At 45.5% G+C, this 21,279-nt stretch overlaps 1 protein-coding gene across 2 annotated transcripts in view; it reads left to right on the top strand.

Moving 5' to 3' along the window:
* bmp5 (bone morphogenetic protein 5) overlaps positions 1 to 21,279 on the top strand; it is a 201,085-nt gene that overhangs the window by 137,113 nt on the left and 42,693 nt on the right. Inside the window, exons 5-8 of one of the 2 annotated variants that reach the window (XM_059982092.1) lie at positions 4,111 to 4,187; positions 10,115 to 10,225; positions 15,977 to 16,102; positions 16,274 to 16,719. In XM_059982092.1, the coding sequence (XP_059838075.1) occupies positions 4,111 to 4,187; positions 10,115 to 10,225; positions 15,977 to 16,102; positions 16,274 to 16,282 (323 nt within the window). In that variant the 3' untranslated portion in view covers positions 16,283 to 16,719. Of the gene's footprint in view, positions 1 to 4,110; positions 4,188 to 10,114; positions 10,226 to 15,976; positions 16,103 to 16,273; positions 16,720 to 21,279 lie in introns of those variants that run through there. The other variant, XM_059982091.1, reaches the window with a different exon arrangement.

Genomic DNA, 21,279 nt, shown 5'->3' with positions numbered 1-21,279 from the left:
CTGCAATCTTCGACAATCCTCTACACTATCTACAATACCACCAACCTTTATGTCGTCTGAAAACATGCCAACCCACCCTTCTACCCCCACGTCCAGGTCGTTAATAAAAATCACAAAAAGTAGAGGTCTCAGAACAGATCCCTGTGGGACACCACTAGTCACAACCCTCCGATCTGAATGTACTCCCTCCACTACAACCCTCTGCGTTCTGCAGGCAAGCCAATTCTGAATCCACCTGGCCAAACTTCCCTGGATCCCGTGCCTTCTGACTTTCTGAATAAGCCTACCATGTGGAACCTTGTCAAATGCCTTACTAAAATCCATGTAGATCACATCCACTGCACTACCCTCATCTATATGCCTGGTCACCCCCTCAAAGAACTTTATCAGGCTTGTTAGACATGATCTGCCCTTCATAAGGCCATGCTGATTGTCCCTGATCAGACCATGATTCTCTAAATGCCCATAGATCCTATCTCTAAGAATCTTTTCCAACAGCTTTACCACCTCAGTCGTAAGGCTCACTGGTCTATAATTATCCGGACTATCCCTACTACCTTTTTTGAACAAGTGGACAACATTCGCCTCCCTCCCATCCTCCGGTACCATTCCCGTGGACAACAAGGACATAAAGATCCTAGCCAGAGGCTCAGCAATCACTTCCCTCACCTCATGGAGCAGCCTGGGGAATATTCCGTCAGGCCCCAGGGACTTATCCATCCTAATGTATTTAATAACTCCAATACCCCCTCTCCCTTAATATCAACATGCTCCAGAACATCAACCTCACTCATATTGTCCTCATCATCACCTAGTTCCCTCTCATTGGTGAATACCGAAGAGAAGTATTCATTGAGGACCTCGCTCACTTCCACAGCCTCCAAGCACATCTTCCCACCTTTATCTCTAATTGGTCCTACACCCACTCCTGTCAACCTTTTGTTCTTCACATAATTGAAGAATGCCTTGGGGTTTTCCTTTACCCTACTCACTAAGGCCTTCACATGCTCCCTTCTTGCTCTTCTCAGCCCCTTCTTAAGCTCCTTTCTTGCTACCCTATATTCCTCAATAGACCCATCTTATCCTTGCTTCCTAAACCTCATGTATGCTGCCTTCTTCCACCTGACTAGATTTTCCACCTCGCTTGTCACACCTGGTTCCTTCACCCTATCATTCTTTATCTTCCTCACCGGGACAAATTTATCCCTCACATCCTGCAAGAGATCCTTAAACAACAACCACATGTCCATAGTACATTTCCCTGCAAAAAATTCATCCCAATTCACACCCACAAGTTCTTGCCTTATTGCTTCATATTTTGCCCTTCCCCAATTAAAAATATTCCTGTCCTCTCTGATTCTATCCTTTTCCATGATACTGCTAAAGGCCAGGGAGCGGTGGTCATTGTCCCCCATATGCTCACCCACTGAGAAATCTGTGACCTGACCTGGTTCATTACCTAATACTAGATCTAGTATGGCATTCCCCCTAGTTGGCCTGTCAACATACTGTGACAGGAATCCATCCTGGACACACTTAACAAACTCTGCCCCATCCAAACCCTTGGAACTAATCAGGTGCTAATCAATATTAGGGAAGTTAAAGTCACCCATGGTAACAATCCTGTCATTTTTACACTTTTCCAAAATCTGCCTCCCAATCTGCTCCTTGGTATCTCTGCTGCTACCAGGGGGCCTATAGAATACCCCCAGTAGAGTAACTGCTCCCTTCCTGTTCCTGACTTCTATCCATACTGACTCAAAAGAGGATCCTGCTACATTATCCACCCTTTCTATAGCTGTAATAGTATCCCTGACCAGTAATGCCACCCTTCCTCCCCTTTCCCTCCCTCTTCTATCCCTTTTAAAGCACTGAAATCCAGGAATATTGAGAATCCCTACCTGTCCTGGTGCCAGCCAAGTCTCTGTAATGGCCACTACACCATAATTCCATGTATGTATCCAAGCTCTCAGTTCATCACCTTTGTTCCTGATGCTTCTTGCATTGAAGTACACACACTTTAGCCCTTCTACCTTACTACCTTTACACCCTTTATTCTGCTTCTCTTTCCTCAAAGCCTCTCTATATGTTAGATCTGGCTTTACTCCATGCACTTCTTTCACTGCTCTGTCGCTCCGGGTCCCATCCCCCTTGCAAATTAGTTTAAACCCTCCCGAACCATGCTAGCAAACCTACCAGCAAGGATATTGCTACCCCTCGAGTTCAGGTGCAACCCATCCAATCTGTACTGGTCCCATCTTCCCTAGAAGAGATCCCAATGATCCAAAAATCTAAAACCCTGCCCCATGCACCCTCAGCCACGCATTCAACTGCCATCTCCTCCAATTCTTACCATCACTATCACGTAGCACTGGCAGCAATCTTGAGAATGCCATCCTTGAGGTCCTGTTCTTTAGCCTTCTGCCTAGTTCCCGAAACTCACACTTCAGGACCTCATCCCTCTTCCTGCTTAAGTCATTGGTACCAACATGTATCACGACTTCTGGTTGCTTTCCTTCTTGTACCAGGATGTCAGGCACCCGGTCAGAGACATCCCAGACCCCGGCAACTGGGAGGCATGAAACCATGCAGATGTCCTTCCCACGTCCGCAAAATCTCCTGTCTGTTCCCCTGACTACTGAGTTTCCAATGACGACAGCTCTCCTCTTCTCTGTCCCACCCTTCTGCACCACAGGGTCAGACTCAGTGCCCGAGGCCCTGCCACCGTGGCTCACACCTGGTCGGTCGTCTCCTTAGTAAGGAGAAAAAATGGAAAAGGAGTGAAGGGCGGGGGGTGAAGTTACCGTCAGGTTGGAGGCTACCCAGAAGGAATATGAGGTGCTGTTCCTCCAACCTCAGTGTGGTCACATTGTGACAGTTGAGAGGCAATGGACAGACATGTCAGAATGGGAATCTTTTTCCCCATTCTAGCTCCAATTTTACCCATTCCCTTCTCCTCACCTGCCTACTCCTTTCTTTGGTGCCCTTTCTCCACCCCCCCCCCCCATCATTCAGTTCTCTCTCCTATCAGATTCCTTCTTCTTCAGCCCTTAACCGCTTCCACCTATCACCTCCCAGCATTTCACTTCGTTGTCCCTCACTCACCCAGCCACCAGCTCCCTCATCTGTCTTGACCTATCACCTGCCAGCTTGTACAACTTCCACCCGCCCCCCCCCCACCCCCCCATTTTCTTATTCTGGCTTCATTCCCTTTATTTTCCGGTCCTGTTGAAGGTTATCAGTCCAAAATGTTGACTGTTTAGTTCTCTCCATAGATGCTGCCTGACCTGCTGAGTTGCTTCAGTATTTGCTTCCATTCATGGGAGAGTCAAAGACCAGAGGGCACAGACTCAGAATACAAGACATCCCTGTAGAACAGAGATGAGGAGGAATTTCTTTAGCCGGGGGTAGTAAATCTGTAGAATTTATTGCCACAGGTTGCTGTGGAGATCATTGAGTATACTTAAAGTGGAGGTTGATAGTCTTTTGATTAGTCGGGGCATCAAAGGTTATGTGGAGAAGGCAGGAGAATGGGGTTGAGAGGGATAATAAATCAGTCATGGCAGAGCAGACTCAGTGGGCCAAATGACCTAATTCTACTCCTGTCTTATGTCTAAGTATTAGGGTAAGTATATCTAAATTTGTATTTTTGAAGTCTGGAAGCAGTAAGTGTCTACGTGGACCTGGATGAGATTCTCAATAAGGATATTGCATGTATAGGCAGCTCGTCCATGCTGCTACAAGAAAGTAGCATCCATCATCGAGGACCCTCACCATCCAGTCCATTGTCTTCTCTCACCACTGCCATTGGGCAGGAGATTCAGGAGCCTAGGTCCCACACCACCAGGTCCAGGAAAGTTATTACCCTTCAACCGTCATTCCTGAACCAGTGTGGGTAACGTCACTCACATGTTTCCACAACCTCTCTTTCAAGGAGCGCTACAGCGTATGTTCTCAATATTATCTTTTTAGATAGATAGCACAGCTGGTGGTTGTTTGTGGTTCTTCTGTGATGCCTGCAAGTAAATGAATCCCAGGATCATATATGCAACTTAATAATAAATTTACTTTGCTTAAACTGCAGGCTGAAATTTATCTTTCACTCAACAGATTACAACACCAGTGAGCAGAAACAGGCGTGCAAGAAGCATGAACTCTACGTCAGTTTCCGGGACCTGGGATGGCAGGTAGAGAGCTCCTTTCCGCTCCATCTCTGTCATGTTATTTTATATTCTGGTTTCTTCTGAAGTGTTGGCACTGATTAACTGAACTCTGATGACTTGTACTCATTCCTTAATCATACTTTATTTTACTTGTGCACTAGGAGAACAGCAGAGCCCCTTGCACCACGCTTTTCTGAATTCTGAACAGGGAAATGCCATTTTTGCATAAATTTGACAAGCAGTTACCAATATTCACCATTTGGTAAACTGTATCTTTGAATTCTATACTTGCAGCATCAATCACCATTCACAATGCAGGTGTTAAATTCAACAGAAACTATAAGCTAACAACTGATGATATACTTAAACAAAAGAAAATCTGCAGATGCTGGAAATCCAAGCAACACGCATAAGATGCTGGAGGAACTCAGCATGCCAGACAGCATCTATGGAAAAAAGTACAGAAGGCTTTTTGGGCTGAAACCCTTTATCAGGATGGAAAAAAATGATGAGGAGTCAGAGTAAGAAAGTGGGGAGCGGGGAGGAAGGAGCACAAGGTGATAGGTGAAACCGAAGAGAGGAGGGGTGAACTAAAGAGCTGGGAAGTTGATTGCTTAAAGAGATACAAGGTTGGAGAAAGAGGAATCTAATAGAAGAGGACAGGAAGCCATGGAAGAAGGAAAGGGGGAGGAGCACCAGAGGGAGGTGATTAGGTGAGAGAGGGAAATAGGAATGGGGAACGGTGAAGGGAGGGGGCATTACCTTAAGTTCAAGAAATCAATGTTCATGCCATCAGGTTGGAGGCTCCCCAAATGCAAGATAAGGTATTGCTCCTCCAACCTGAGTGTGGCCTCATTGTGACAGTGCGAATGGATTGACATGTTGGAATGCGAATGGGAAGTGGACTTAAAATTAGTGGCCACCCGGAGATCCGGCTTTTTCTGGAGTTCAGAGCATAGGTGTTCGACAAAGCGGGCTCCCAATCTGCGTTGGGTCTCACTGATATACAGGAGGCCATACTGGGAATACCTGATACAGTAGATGACCCCAGCAGACTCACAGGTGAAGTGTCGCCTCAACTGGAAGGACTGTCTGGAGCCCTGAATGATGGTGAGGGAGGGGGTGCAGGGGCAGGTGTAGCACTTGTTCCGCTTGCGAGGATAAGTGCCAGGAGGGAGATCGGTGGGGAAGGACGAACGGACAAGGGAGTTGCGTAGGAAACGATCCCTGTGGAAAGCAGAAAGTCGGGGGAGGGAAAGATGTGCTTGGTGGTGGGATCCCGCTGGAGATGGCGAAAGTTACGGAGAATTACGTGTTGGATGCGGAGGCTGTTGGGGTAGTAGGTGAGGACAAGAGGAACCCTATCCCGCATGGGGTGGTGGGAGCTTGGGGTGAGGGCAGACGTGTGCAAAATGGAATGCTTTGAAGCTGGTAAAATAATTACCCCTTAGCTGTTAAGTGTGTGTTTTGCATCTTTTCATTACATTCTTATCTCATCTCCAGCAAGCAAAATGACTCCGATGACCTGCTTTGCAAAGAGAGACTATGCTCTTCAATTATCTTACTTGCCTTTGCTGACTGCACTCTAACTGCAATCTACCCCGCCTGGATATTATGTTAACCCTTTCCTTACCACAATTTCTGCAGTTGGAGCAATGAATTTGGCAGACCATTGCAGATGACCGGAAAATTGGTAGAAAATGTGAAAAATTAAGGTAGTTTGCCAAAACATAGAGCAGGATGTAGATGAACTGGAAATATGGGCAGAGAAATGGAAGATTGAGTTTAATAGGGACAAGTTTAATGTGGACTGAGTGGATGGGGTTGATACCCCATCCACTTGTCTTTTCTGTGGCCAGGAGGAGTCTGTGTACTATCTTTATATGGAATATGAGAGTTTGCAGTCCCTGTTGGAGTAACTGAGGGGGTTGCTCCTCACGTTTTGGCTGCACTCCTGATCTATGGCCACCCACTACAGAGGGAATGGGTCGCTCGAGGAATCTACAGGTGGACTTGATCCTGGGCCTGGCCAAGATGCCCATTTGCAAGCTTATGGGGTGGCAGTCGAGGGCTTTGCCTGAGCCAACTACCTGCCTCTCTTCTGAGGTTACATTCATGCCCAAGTGTCCTTGGAGAGGGAGCTTGCGGTATCTACGGGCACAGTGGGGGAGTTTTGCGAATGCTGCCTCCCCCCGGGATATTGAGTGTTTTGTGGATGATAGTAACCGTATTTTAATTTGACATTGTAAATAGTTTTGTAAATCCCCGGTCATTGTGTATTTTTTCATGAGTGAATAAACTTTTGTAGTATTATAAAAAAAAGAACATTGACAGCATGCAGAAGTGGCAGATGGAGTTCAACCCCAAGTACTGTAAACTGATTCACTTTGGAAGGTTGAATATGAAGGCAGAATGTAGGGTTAATGGTAGGATTCTTAGCAATGTCAAGGAACAAAAGTATCTTGGGATTCACATCCATACTTCCTTCAAGGTTGCCTCACAAGTTGATAGGGTGTTTAAGAAGGCATGGTGGCCTTCAGTAGTCAGAGGATTAAGTTCAAGAGCCGTGAAGTAATGTTACAGCTCTATACATAACTGGTTCGACCACATTTGCAATATTGTGTTCAGTTCTGGTCATCTCACAGTAGAAAGGATGTCAAAGCTTTAGAGAGAGTGCAGAGGAGGTGTACCAGGAAGAGTCATAGAGTCATAGAGAAGTACAGCACAGAAACGGCCTTCATCAGCTGTGGGATTGATTTCAAGAGCTGTGAGGTAACATTACGGCTATATAAGATCTTGGTTACACCCCACTATGAGTGCGTGGAAGGGGCTGCTGGCAATGGTGGTGGAGACAGATGCAATAGGGTCTTTTAAGAGACTCCTGGATAGGTATGCGGAGCTTAGAAAAATAGAGGGCTATGAGTAACTCTAGGTAACTTCTAAAGTCAGTACATTTTCGGCACAGCATTGTGGGCCGAAGGGTCTATATTGTGTTGTAGGTTTTCTATATTTCTATGTTTCTAAACAGTCTCTTTGGCCCACCTAGTCCATGCTGAAAACCATTTAAACTGACTGCTTCCAATGGCCTGCACCAGGACCATATTTCTCCGTACCCCTACCATCAATGTACCCATCCAAATGTTTTTAAACATTAATACCAAAGTCACATGAACCACTTGTACTGGCAGCTCATTCCACACTCTCATGACCCTCTGAGTGAAGAAATTACCCCTCATGTTCCTCTTAAACTTCTCACCTTTCACCCTTAAACCATGACCTCTGATTGTAGTCCTACCCAACCACAGTGGAAAAAGTCTGCTTGTATTTATACCCCTCATAATTTTGTATATCTCTGTCAAATCTCCTCTCAATCTTTTACATTTTAAAGAATACAGTCCTATTCTATTCAATCTTTCCTTATAACTCAAGTCTTCCAGATCTGGCAACATTCTTGTAAATTTTTTCTGTACTTTTTCAAACTTGTTTACATGTTTCCTGTAGATAGCTGTGCAAAAATGCACACAATACTACAAATTAGGCCTCACCAACATTCTATACAACTTCAGCAAAACATCCCATCTTCTGTACTTAGTACATTGATATATGAAGGCCAATGTGCCAAATGCTTTCTTTATGCTCGTCTACCTGTGATGCCACTTTCAATAAATTATGTAGCTGTATTCCCAAATCCCTTTGTTCTACCACACTCCACAATGCCCTACTGTTCACTGTGTAAGACCTACTCTGGTTGGTCCCACTAAAGTACAAAACCTTGCACTTGTCTGCATTACATTCTGTTTTTGAGGATGTAACAAAACACACTGATGACGATAGAGTAGTGGATGTAGTGTTTATGGATTTCAGTAAGGCATTTGATAAGGTTCCCCATGCAAAGCACACACAGAAAGTTATGAGGCATGGGATCCAGGGAGACGTTGCTTTGTGGATCCAGAGCTTTCCTGCCCACGGAAGGCAGAGGGTGGTCTTGGATGGTTCATATTCTACATGGAAGTCAGTGACCAGTGGTGTTCCGCAGGGTTTGGTTCTGGGACCCCACCTCTTTGTGATTTTTATAAATGACCTGGATGAGGAAGTAGGTGGATTAGTCAGTTTGCTGATGACGCAAAAGTTGGGGGTGTTGTGGATAGTCTGGAGGGTTGTCAGAGGTTACAGTGCAACATTTCAGTAGGTCAAATTTGAAGACAAAATATAATATTAATGGTAAGATGCTTGGCAGTGTGGAGGATCAGTGAGATCTTGGAGTCCATGTCCACAGGACATTCAAAGCTGTTGCGCAGGTTGACAGTGTTGTTAAGGAGTATAGTGTGTTGCCCTTCATCAACCATGGGATTGAGTTCAAGGGCTGTGAGGTAATGTTACAGCTATACAAGACCTTGGTAAGACCCCACTTGAAATACTTTGTTCAGTTCTGGTCACCTCATTACAGGAAGGATGTGGACACTATAGAGAGAGTGCAGAGGAGATTTACAAGGATGTTACCTGAATTGGAGAGCATGCCTTATGAGAATAGGTTGAATGAACCTGGCCTTTTCTCCTTGGAGCGACAGAAGATGAGAGGTGACCTGATACGGGTGTGTAAGATGATGAGAGGTATTGATCGTGTGGATAGCCAGGGCTGAAATGAGTACATGAGCAGGCATAATTTTAAGGTGCTTGAAGTAGATACAGAGGGGATGTCAGAGTTAAGTTTTTCATACAGAAGTGGTGGGTGCATGGAATGTACTGCTGGCGACGGTGGTGGAGGTAGATGTATTAAGAGACTCTTGGATAGGTACATGGAGCTTAGAAAAATAGAGGGCTATGTGGTAGGGGAATTCTAGGCAGTTTGTAGAATAGGTTACATGGTTGACACAACATTGTGGGCTGAAGATCCTGTAATGTGCTGTAGATTTCTATGTTTCTATGCTGTTTTTTGGGCCATTTTTCCAGCTGATACAGATCCCTCTGCAAGCCATGATAGGCCAGGTTCACTGTCCACTACACAATGTCCAATCCAATTTACTACCTCATCCTGAATGCCAAGCAACTGAACCTTCTTGACCAACCTTCCGTGCGTGTCCTTGTCAAAATTGAATGCTGCTTGGATTGAAGACCATGTGTTATGACAATAGGTCGAGCAAGCTAGGGCTTTTCTCTTTGGAGTGAAGGAGAATGAGAGGTAACTTGATAAAGCTGTGCAAGATGATAAGTGGCATGAATCAAGTGGACACCCAGTGACCTTTTCCCAGGGCAGAAATGGGTAATTTTAAGTTTTAAGGTGAATGGAGGAAAGTATAGGGGGAATGTCAAAGGTAAGTTTTTTACTGAGATGTAGGAAAGCCCTTTCAGGGTTGACGGTAGAGAGTGATATGTTAAGGGCTTCTAAGGAACTCTTAGGTCGGCACATGGATGATAGAAATAGATGGGCTATGTGGGGGGGGGCGGGGGAGGACTAGATTGATCAAAGGTTAAGAATCAAGGATCAACTTTAATTCACCAGATACATGTGTTAGGAATTTGTTGTGATGTGTTGGCGTGACCTGTAACAAAAATAACTTTCGACAATTATAAAAATAAAGAATTAAATAGAAAAAAATCTAATAAAAGTAGAGGTTAAAGGGTGTACAAATAAATAAATACTATTATGTACTAATGATGTAAACAGCATTATAAAAAGTGGTTTAAAGTGTTTACAGTGCAGTGTGGGGGGAGGGTAATAGATAGAGGAGGGTGTGGGGGAAGGGGCTGACTAGAGTGGTTGATCAGATTTGCTGCCTAAGGAAAGAAACTTTTAAAATGGCATGAAGTGTTATAGCAGGCTTAAAGATTGGCACAATATTGTGGCTGACGTGTCTGTACTGCACTATACTGTACTATGTTCTGTGTCCTAAAATGCAGTTATTATTGTTTCAAAATAATGATAGTGTAAATTTTCTAAACTATGTTCCTAGGACTGGATCATAGCTCCAGAAGGATATGCTGCGTTTTACTGCGATGGCGAATGCTCCTTTCCACTCAATGCGCACATGAATGCTACAAACCATGCAATTGTTCAAACACTGGTACGTGTTGTTCTCGTAAAAGCTGGATTCCAAACTTGGATTTTACGGATCTGTTAATACATTTTATACCATCTATGTACTGATAGATGAAGCTTCACCTCTTTGCAGACAAGTTGAAGGAAACCAAGAGGCATGGTCCTGTCACAGGTGGTGGTGCCCCAGTATTGTAGCGGTTAGCATGACGCTATTATAACTCGTGGCGTTCCAGAGTTTAGGGTTCAATTCCAATGCCGCCTGTAGGGAGTTTGTACATTATTACCTTGACCCCATGGGTTTCCACTGTGTACATCAGTTTCCTTCCATGTTCCAAAAATGTATTTGTCATTGGTCATTGTAAGTAGTCTTGTGATCAGTGTTGGAGTGTCATAGCGGGTTGTTGGATGGTGCAGCTCGTTGGGATGGAGGGGTTTGTTCTCGAAATAAAATCAATTGATAAATACATACATACTGTACAAGAGATTCTGCAGATCTTGAGCAACACACACACACACACACACACACACACACACACACACACACACACACACACACACACACACACACACACACACACACACACACTCACACACACAATGCTGGAGGAACTCAGTAAGTCAGGCAGCATCTATAGAGGAAAGTAAACAGTTGATGATTTGGGCTGAGACTCTTCAGGACTGGCAAGGAAGGGGGAAGAAGACAGAATAGTCTAGGGAGGAACGGATACAAGCTGGCAGTTGATAGGTGAGCAACACGCACACGCACAAAATGCTGGAGGAACTCCACTGGTCAAGCAGCATTCACGGAGGGGAATAACCAGTTGACGTTTTGGTCCAAGACCTTTCATCAGGTGGAAGAGGTAAAGAGCCGAAGAAGTGGGAATCTGAAGAGGACAGTGGACTGGAGAAGAATGGGAAGGAGGAGAGGCATTAGGGGAATGTAGGGAGAAGTGAAGGGGTGAGAGGGGAACCAAAATGGGGAATGGAAAAAGAGAGAAGAGAGACAGAGGGAAAAATTTCTTAAAGTTAGAAAAATCAATATTCAAGCCATCAGGATGGAGGCTACACAGGCAGAATATGAGGTGCAGCTCCTCCAAGCTGGGTATTAAATTTTTGATACTGAATTGAGCACCCTAGTCTGCAATGCTAGCTATTGAGCACCATTGCAGTAAATGGAGTTAACACTGTGGCTGGCTTGATTTCACCTGCTTTGTGTGACCATCTGTAATGAATTTCTAGTCCAGGTATCTTCAATTAAATTTTTTGCATGGATAATTTGTTTCCTGAAAGTGAAAATTTGGATTGAACCTGCCCTTAACTTTGTGCACACTGACTAAGAAGTGATTCTCAAAAGTGATTACGTTGTAGAATATTCAGTACCCAGCTAATTCAACAAAGTGGTGATGACACAGGTTTAAGTTGCATTTAAAGAGATCCCATTGTTATGTCAGTCTCGTTATTTACATGTTTGAACTGACACAATAAAAACATACAACTAATTCTTCAATTTCACCCCCCCCCCCAACTTTTGCTGTGATAGCAGGTCTGGAAGTTCTCCTATTGATAATTTGACAAAAAAAGATAGCTTGCAGATATTTTTAAAATTCCAGCGTTGCACATACATTGTATTATACAATGAGTATAAAGATAGCCACAACTCCACAGTAGCATAGTGGTTAGCTTGGGGCATTCCGGAGTTCGGAGTTCAATTCTGGTGCCACCTGTAAGGTATTTTTACATGGTCCTCGTGAGCACATGGGTTCCTCCGGGTGCTCTTGTTTCCTCCCATAGTCCAAAGACTTACCAGTTAGTAGGTTAATTGTTCACTGTAAATTGTTCTGTGATTAGGCTAGGGTTAAATCAATGGGTTTCTGAGCAGTGTGGCTTGGTGGACTAGAAGAGCCCATTCCTAGCTTTATCTCCAAAATTAAAAAGATAAAAATAGCTTGTGGATATTAAAAAAAGTCCTGCATTGAATATTCTGTGCAATGATCTTATTTATTTAAATTGTGAGAAGATGGAACAGCACCTCCGGGCTTCAGCTTTGGGCCCCCTCTCACTACTGCAGTTCTCTGGTACTTTGGTTCAAGTGTTCATTCAAAACCAGCTCCGATGAAAATAAAGCTGGAGATGCCACGTGAAATTGGTTGTCTGTTGTTATTTTGATGTCACAACCATTTTTGGCAAGCTAGTTACCATCATTCTCAGCAAGGCAGAGTGCAGTGCATTGATCCTGAAGGAGATGGATCAGGTTCATGTTGATCGACATTTTAAGAACAGATTTTTCTGCTCCACCATTATATCTCTGAATGGTTCACTTTCTCATGAACACTGCTTCACTGTTCCTCTTTTGCACTATTTATTTATTTCATTTTTTGGTTGTAGTTTATAGTACAATGTCATATCTTGCACTGTACTGTTGCCACAAAACAGCACTTCTCATGATGTATGTCAGTGATAATAAACCTGATTCTGATTCACCAGACTGTAAATGGGCTGTGAATTCTTTCAGTTTTTGCATTGTGGGTCACACTATTAACTCTTGAAAGCCAAGGAAGCAACCTAGCATCCAATTACCTTTGCTTTTCTCTGGGTATGATTGTTTTAATAAGACTGTTTATAGGTAGCACAATGGCACAGCTATGGCTAAAGTCACTGCCGTGGCATGCTGGAGGCCCAGGCTTTATCCCCATCTTGCGCTTTGTCCAGCTTGCATGTCCTGTCCCACAGACTTCCTCTAGGTCCTCCAGTTTCTCTCCCATATCCCAAAGATATGTGGGGTAGTTTATTAACTATATTACCCCTGGAGTGTGGTTGAGTGTGAGTATGGGGAGAATTGAAAAATTGGGGTTAATGCTGGCTAACACAGATTCAATGGGCCAAAGGGCCATTTACTGTAGTAAATCTCTCCAAGCATGTTTATCAAAGCTTATGTGGAAAGGTAGTTAAAGATTGAAAGAGTGCAGAGATAATTTACAAGGATGCTACTAGGACTTGAGGTCCTGAATTATAGGGAAAGGTTGAATAGGTTAGGAGTGTAGGAGAATGAAGGGAGATTTGATGGATATATACAAAATTATAAGACACAAGACCACAAAATGAAGTAGCAGAATTAGTCCATTTGGTGCATTGAGTCTGACCGCCATCCCATCAGGGGTGATTTTTTTTATCCCTCTCAACCCCATTCTCCTGCCTTCTCTCCATAACCCTTGATGCCCTTCCTAACCAGGAAACTATCAACCTCTGCTTTAAATATACTCAATGTCTTGGCCTCTATAGCCACCTGTGGCAATGTATTCCACAGATTTACCACCCTCTGGCTAAAGAAACACCTTCTCATCTCTGTTTCAAAGGGATCTCCCTCAACTATGAGGTTGTGCCCTCTGCTCCTAGACTCATCCACTATAGGAAACATCCCCTCCACATCCACTCTGTCTATGCCTTTCAATATTTGATAGGTTTCATTGAGATTCCCATTCATTCTTTTAAACTCCAGTGAGGACAGGCCCTGAGCCATCAAACACTCCTCATAAATTAACTGTTTCACTTCCAGAATCCTTCTCATGAACCTTCTCTCAACCCCCTCCAATGCTGGAACATCTTTTCTTAGAAAAGGGCCCCAAAACTGCTCACAATACTCTAAATTTAGTCTGATCAATGTTTTATAAAGCCTCAGCATCATATCCTTGCTCTTATATCCCAGTCCTCTTGAAATGAATGCAAACGTTGCATTTGTGTTCCTCACCACCGACTCAACCTGCAAGTTAACCTTTAGGGAATCCTGCACAAGTCATTGCACCTCTGATTTTTAAAAATTTTCTCCTTGATTGGAAATTTGTCTATCCCTTTATTCCTTCTACACAAGTTCAACATTCAAGGTATATTTATTATCTAAGTATGTATACTTTATACAACCTTGATATTGGTCTTTTTACAGGCATCCATAATACAAAAAAAACAATAGAACACATTAAAAAAAAAACCGTCAAACACCGAATGTGCAGAAAAAAAAACAAATCGTGCAAACAATAGAACTAAGCAAATAACATTCAGAACTGAAGTTCATAGAAGTGAGCCCAGAGACACGAATCCGGTCATCACTGCAGCCGATCCATGAGCCCATTAGTTGCAGGCCATGGCCTCAGTTCAGTGCAGAGATGAGTAAAGCTCGCGGAGCAGCAAGCTGAACACCGGCCCGTCTCCCTCCTCCGGCCCTGATACCCTGACCTTTCCAGTCTAGTCTGATGCTCATATCGATCATTCCTTGCTCTCAGACCTAGGCCCTACCGCTTCTGTGTGGTCTCAGATCTGATCCCTGCCGGCTCGATTTGGCCCATACCCTACCTTTCCAATCTGGCCTGGTGCTTCAATCAATCAAACTTCAGCTTGTTCCTCACTCTCAGGTCCAGGTCTCGCAGCCTTGATTCTGCCTCTCCTTGCTCGGTTCTGAGAGTGGTGACCCTGTGGAATTTTTTTTTGCCATAGGCGATTGTGCAGGCCAAGTCTTAATTATTTAAGGCAGAGGTTTATAGATTCTTGTTTGATCAGGGCATGAATGGATACGGGGTTAAGACAGGAGATCTGGGCTAAGAGGAAAATTAGATCAGCCATGATGAAAAAGTAGAGCAGACTTAATGGACAAAATGGCTTAATTGTTCTCCTATATGTTATGGTCTATGATCTAATTTCATCATCCAAGTCGTTGAAATATAATGTGAAAAGATTTTATCCCTATACCAACCCTTGAAGCATCTCACTTGTCATCGGCAGTCAACCAGAATAGGTCCTCTTTATTCCGACTGTTTGCCTCCAGCCAATCTGTCAATCTTCTATCCATGCTGGTATCTTTCAAGTAATACCATCAGTTCATATCTTGTTAAGTATGTGTGACACCTTGTCAAAGGACTTCTGAAAATCCAAGTAAACAACATCCACTGATTCTCCTTTGACTATCCTCTCTGTTATTTCCTCAAAGAATTCCAACAGTTTTGTCAGGCAAGATTTCTCTTAAGAAAACCATGCTGACTTTGACCTACTTTATCATGTCCCTACAAGTACCCCCAAACCTTATCCTTAATATTGGACTGCAACATCTTCCCAAACACTGAAGTCAAGCTAACTGGCCTATAATTTCCTTTCTTCTGCCTACTCCCTTCCTAGTGTGGAGTGACATTTACAATTCTCCAGTCCTCTGGAACTATTCCAGAATCTAGTGATTCTAGAAAGATCTTTACTAATGTCTCCACAAATCTATTCTACTACTTTTCTGAACCCTGGGGTGTAGTCCATCTGGTCCAGGTGACTTATCTACCTTCAGATCTTTCAGGCTTATGAGGGGTATATGCAAGTAGGCTTTTTCCACTGAAGTTGGTGCGACTAGAACTAGAGGTCATGGGTTAAGGGTGAAAAGTGAAACATTCGAGGGAAGCATGAGGGGGAGCTTCTTCACTCAGAGGGTGGAAAGAATGTGGAACAAGCTGCCAGTGTAAGTGTTGGATGTGGAATTGCTTTCAATGTTTAAGAGGAGTTTGGATAGGTACATGAATGGGAGTGGTATGGGGTTTATGCTCAAGTGCAGGTCTATGGAACTAGGCAGATTCATAGTTTGGCATGGACTAATGGCCTGATTCTGTGCTGTAGTGTTTTATGACTCTATGACTCTAAGGCAGGAAAATGGGGTTGAAGGGGAAAATAAATCAGCCATGTTTGAATGGCAGAGAAGACTTGATGGGTGAAATGGTATAATTCTATTCCTGTATCTTCTTTCCTTCTGCAGGTTCATTTGATGTTCCCTGACAACGTCCCCAAACCTTGCTGTGCACCAACCAAGCTAAATGCAATCTCTGTGCTGTACTTTGATGACAGTTCAAATGTCATACTGAAGAAATATCGAAACATGGTGGTAAGATCTTGTGGATGCCACTAACATAAATTCAAGTGGAATGAAGATCCAATTAAAAATTCAGTCCTTAAACCAAATGACTCCAAATTGGGTTTGAAGGTGCTTAATGTACAGTATTGTGTATATAGTACTTACTGTGCTTATAATTTATTTCTTTCAATTAAACTACAGGAAAATTAAACAGGAGTCCTCAGTCCCTTCTGGTAGTGCACAAGACAACTGTGGTCGACTAAATATTTATTCAGTAGAGCTGAGAACTGGTACAATTTTAGACAAAGCTTTTCTCTACGGTACAGACATTGCAAAGGTGGTAAATAGTTTAACTTATCTGATTTCCTGCTATATATATTTTTATTAAACAGAGGGATTTAAAAATATTTTTACATCATCTCTTTCTTAATATGTACTACATGTAATATTAGAGGTAAAAATGTTGTGTAATAATTGCCCTATTCATAATGTACTGTATATCTACAGACTTGATGGACATTATTTGAAGAATGCTACGATTCCTTTGGAGACTTTTAATTTTCAAATGTGTTCCAGTTAGTTATTTGCATCTATTCAGTCCAGCAGTTCAAAATATTAACACCTCTTTATCAAAATACTACAACAAAATAAAAAATAATTTTTACAAGAAAATGGCTGTGCATGTTGGGATTTGGGCTTAACAAATCTGCCCCATTGAGAATGTAATTTTCCAACAAGTTCCATTCGTTGATCGGGCACACTTGGAATTTCCAGACTATTCCATGTTCTACACAGACGCATGTTAAATTTACTTTTTATTTGACATTACAATGTAGAAAAACAAATTTTCCAACAAAACTGTTAAGTTTAAAGGGAGCAACACACAGTCCAGGCATGCTGCTGAGTTCCTCCAGAATTTTCTATGTGTTGTTTGAATTTCCAGCATCTGCAGATGCTCTCGTCTTGAGTTTAGAGAGCACAGGGAACGGGATTCTGGTGAGTCGAAAGGGATCTGCATCCCGGTGAGTTTAAAGGAAACGGGATCCCAGTGTGTCTGAAGGGAACGGGATGCCGGCATGTCTAAAGGGATCGGGATCCCGGTGAGATTAAAGGGAACGGGATCCCAGTGTGTCTAAAGGGAACGAGATCCCAGTGTGTCTAAAGGGAACAAAATGGGATCCCGGTGAGTCTAAAGGGAACGAAATGGGATCCCGGTGAGTTTAAAGGGAACGGGATCCTGGCATGTCTGAAGTGAACAGGATCCCGGTGTGTCTGAAGGGAATGGGATCCCGGTGAGTCTAAAGGGAATACAGGTCTACACATTTGGTCAGCGATGGGTTGGGACTGTACTGTGGACAGGATAATGTTGGGCCAGTGCTCAGGGTGGGCTTGGGTTGGATGGGTGCAGTGGTCAGGGAGGGATTGTGTCTATTCTGTGGTCAGCGAGGGGTTGCATCAGCACTGTGATCAAGGAGGGGTTGAGACTACTGTGGTCAGGGTGAGTTGTGTCCACTGTGGAAAGGGAGGGGCTGGATCTGTACTGTGGAAAGAGAGTGATTGGGTTGCTACTGTGGAAAGGGAGGGGTTGTGTCTGTACTGTGGTCAGGGAGGGGTTGGCTCAGTATTGTGAACAGGGTGAGGTTTGGTTTGTTTTGAAGGGAAGGAGGGATTTGATCTGTACTGTGGTCAGGGTGAGGTAGGGTCAGTACTGTGGTCAGGGAGTGGTTAAGTCAGTGGTCAGGAAAGGGTTGGGTCAGTAACGTGGTATGTATGGTCAGGGTAGGAGTTGATCAGTACAATGGTCAGGGTGAGGTTTGGTCTGTTCTGAAGTCAAGATGGGGTTGGGAGAGTACTGTGGTTAGAGAGGGGCTCAATCTGTACTGTGGTCGGATGAGCTTGGGTCAGTTCTGTGGTCAGGGAGGGTTTGTGTTTAAATTGTCAGGAAGGGGTTGTGTTTGTACTGGGGTGAAAGAGGGGTTGTGTCTGTACTGTGATCAGGGAAGGGTTATGTCTGTACTGTAGTCAGACACACCCCATCTCTCACCACAGTGCAGACACAAGCCCTCTCTCACCACAATATAGACACAACCCTTTCCTGACCACAGTACTGACCCAACCCTTTCTTGATCACAGTGCAGACCTAAACCCACATTGACCACAGGACTGATGGAAACCCTCCCTGACCACATAAATGGCCCAATTCTTCCCTGACCACAGATGCAACCTCTTCCTGACCTGAGTAGTGACTGAACCCCTCCCTGACCACAGAACTGACACACAACCCCTTCCTGACCACTGACCCAACACCTCCTTGGCCTCTGATTCAACACCTCACTGACCACCGACCCAACACCTCCCTGACCCCAGTACAGACACAACCCGCATCTCACCCCAGTACAGACATAACTCCTCTCTCACCCCAGTACAGGCATAACTCCTCTCTCACCCCAGTACAGGCACAACCCCTCTCTCACCCCAGTACAGACATAACTCCTCTCTCACCCCAGTACAGGCATAACTCCTCTCTCACCCCAGTACAGGCACAACCCCTCTCTCACCCCGGTACAGACATAACCCCTCTCTCACCCCAGTACAGGCACAACCCCTCTCTCACCCCGGTACAGACACAACCCGTCTCTCACCCCAGTACAGACACAACCCCTCTCTCACCCCAGTACAGACATAACACCTCTCTCACCCCAGTACAGGCATAACTCCTCTCTCACCCCAGTACAGGCAAAACCTCTCTCTCACCCCGGTACAGACACAACCCCTCTCTCACCCCAGTACAGACACAACCCCTCTCTCACCCCAGTACAGACACAACCCGCATCTCACCCCAGTACAGACATAACCCCTCTCCCACCCCAGTACAGACACAACCCCTCTCTCACCCCAGTACAGACACAACCCCTCTCTCACCACGGTACAGACAGAACCCCTCTCTCACACCAGTATAGACACAACCCCTCTCTCACCCCAGTATAGACATAACCCCTCTCTCACCCCAGTACAGACACAACCCGCATCTCACCCCAGTACAGACATAACCCCTCTCCCACCCCAGTACAGACACAACCCCTCTCTCACCCCAGTATAGACACAACCCCTCTCTCACCCCAGTACAGACACAACCCCTCTCTCACCCCAGTATAGACATAACCCCTCTCCCACCCCAGTACAGACACAACCCCTCTCTCACCCCAGTACAGACATAACCCCTCTCCCACCCCAGTACAGACACAACCCCTCTCTCACCCCGGTATAGACACAACCCCTCTCTCACCCCAGTACAGGCACAACCCCTCTCTCACCCTAGTACAGACACAACCCCTCTCTCACCCCAGTATAGACACAACCCCTCTCTCACCCCGGTACAGACACAACCCCTCTCTCACCCCGGTACAGACACAACCCCTCTCTCACCCCAGTATAGACACAACCCCTCTCCCACCCCAGTACAGACACAACCCCTCTCTCACCCCGGTACAGACACAACCCCTCTCTCACCCCAGTATAGACACAACCCCTCTCTCACCCCAGTGTAGACACAACCCCTCTCTCACCCCGGTACAGACACAACCCCTCTCTCACCCCAGTATAGACACAACCCCTCTCTCACACCAGTATAGACACAACCCCTCGCTCACCCCAGTACAGACACAACCCCTCTCTCACCCCAGTATAGACACAACCCCTCTCTCACCCCAGTACAGACACAACCCCTCTCTCACCCCAGTACAGACACAACCCCTCGCTCACCCCAGTACAGACACAACCCCTCTCTCACCCCAGTATAAACACAACCCCTCTCTCACCCCAGTACAGACACAGCTCCTCTCTCACCCCAGAATAGACATAACCCCTCTCTCACCCCAGTACAGACACAACCCCTCTCTCACCCCAGTACAGACACAATCCGAATCTCACCCCAGTACAGACACAAACCCTCTCTCACCCCAGTACAGACAACAACCCGCATCTCACCCCAATACAGACACAACCCCTCTCTCACCCCAGTACAGGCACAAACCCTCTCTCACCCCAGTACAGACACAACCACTCTCTCACCCCAGTATAGACACAACCCCTCTCTCACCTAAGTACAGACACAACCCCTCTCTCACCCCAGTACAGACACAACCCGCATCTCACCCCAGTATAGACACAACACCTCACTCACCCAAGTACAGACACAACCCGCATCTCACCCCAGTATAGACATAAACCCTCTCTCACCCCAGTACAGACACAACCCCTCTCTCACCCCAGTACAGACATAACTCCTCTCTCACCCCAGTACAGGCATAACTCCTCTCTCACCCCAGTACAGGCACAACCCATCTCTCACCCCGGTACAGACATAACCCCTCTCTCACCCCAGTATAGACACAACCCCTCTCTCACCACAGTATAGACACAACCCCTCTCTCACCCCAGTACAGGCACAACCCCTCTCTCACCCCAGTACAGGCATAACTCCTCTCTCACCCCGGTACAGGCAAAACCCGCCTCTCACCCCAGTACAGTCACAACCCCACTCTCACCCCAGTACAGACACAACCCCTCTCTCACACCAGTACAGGCACAAACCCTCCCTCACCGCGGTACAGGCACAACCCCTCTCTCACCACGGTACAGGCACAACCCCTCTCTCACCCCAGTACAGGCACAATCCCTCTCTCACCCCGGTACAGACACAACCCCTCTCTCACCCCGGTACAGGCACAACCCCTCTCTCACCCCAGTACAGACACAACCCCTCTCTCACCCCAGTACAGGCACAACCCCTCTCTCACCCCGGTACAGACACAACCCCTCTCTCACCCCAGTACAGTCACAACCCCTCTCTCACCCCAGTACAGGCACAGCCCCTCTCTCACCCCAGTACAAACACAACCCCTCTCTCACCCCGGTATAGACACAACCACTCTCTCACCCCGGTACAGACACAACCCGCATCTCACCCCAGTATAGACATAACCCCTCTCTCACCCCAGTACAGACACAACCCCTCTCTCACCCCAGTACAGACACAACCCCTCTCTCACCCCAGTATGGACACAACCCCTCTCTCACCCCAGTACAGACACAACCCCTCTCTCACGCCAGTACAGGCACAACCCAACTCTCACCCCGGTACAGACACAACCCCTCTCTCACCCCAGTACAGACACAACCCCTCTCTCACCCCGCTACAGGCACAA

This window comes from Hypanus sabinus, chromosome 10, assembly GCF_030144855.1.
Source record: "Hypanus sabinus isolate sHypSab1 chromosome 10, sHypSab1.hap1, whole genome shotgun sequence".
Taxonomy (NCBI): Eukaryota; Metazoa; Chordata; class Chondrichthyes; order Myliobatiformes; family Dasyatidae; genus Hypanus; species Hypanus sabinus.
Note: the sequence above shows the minus strand (reverse complement) of the source record. Positions and strands in the feature narration are given on the sequence as shown.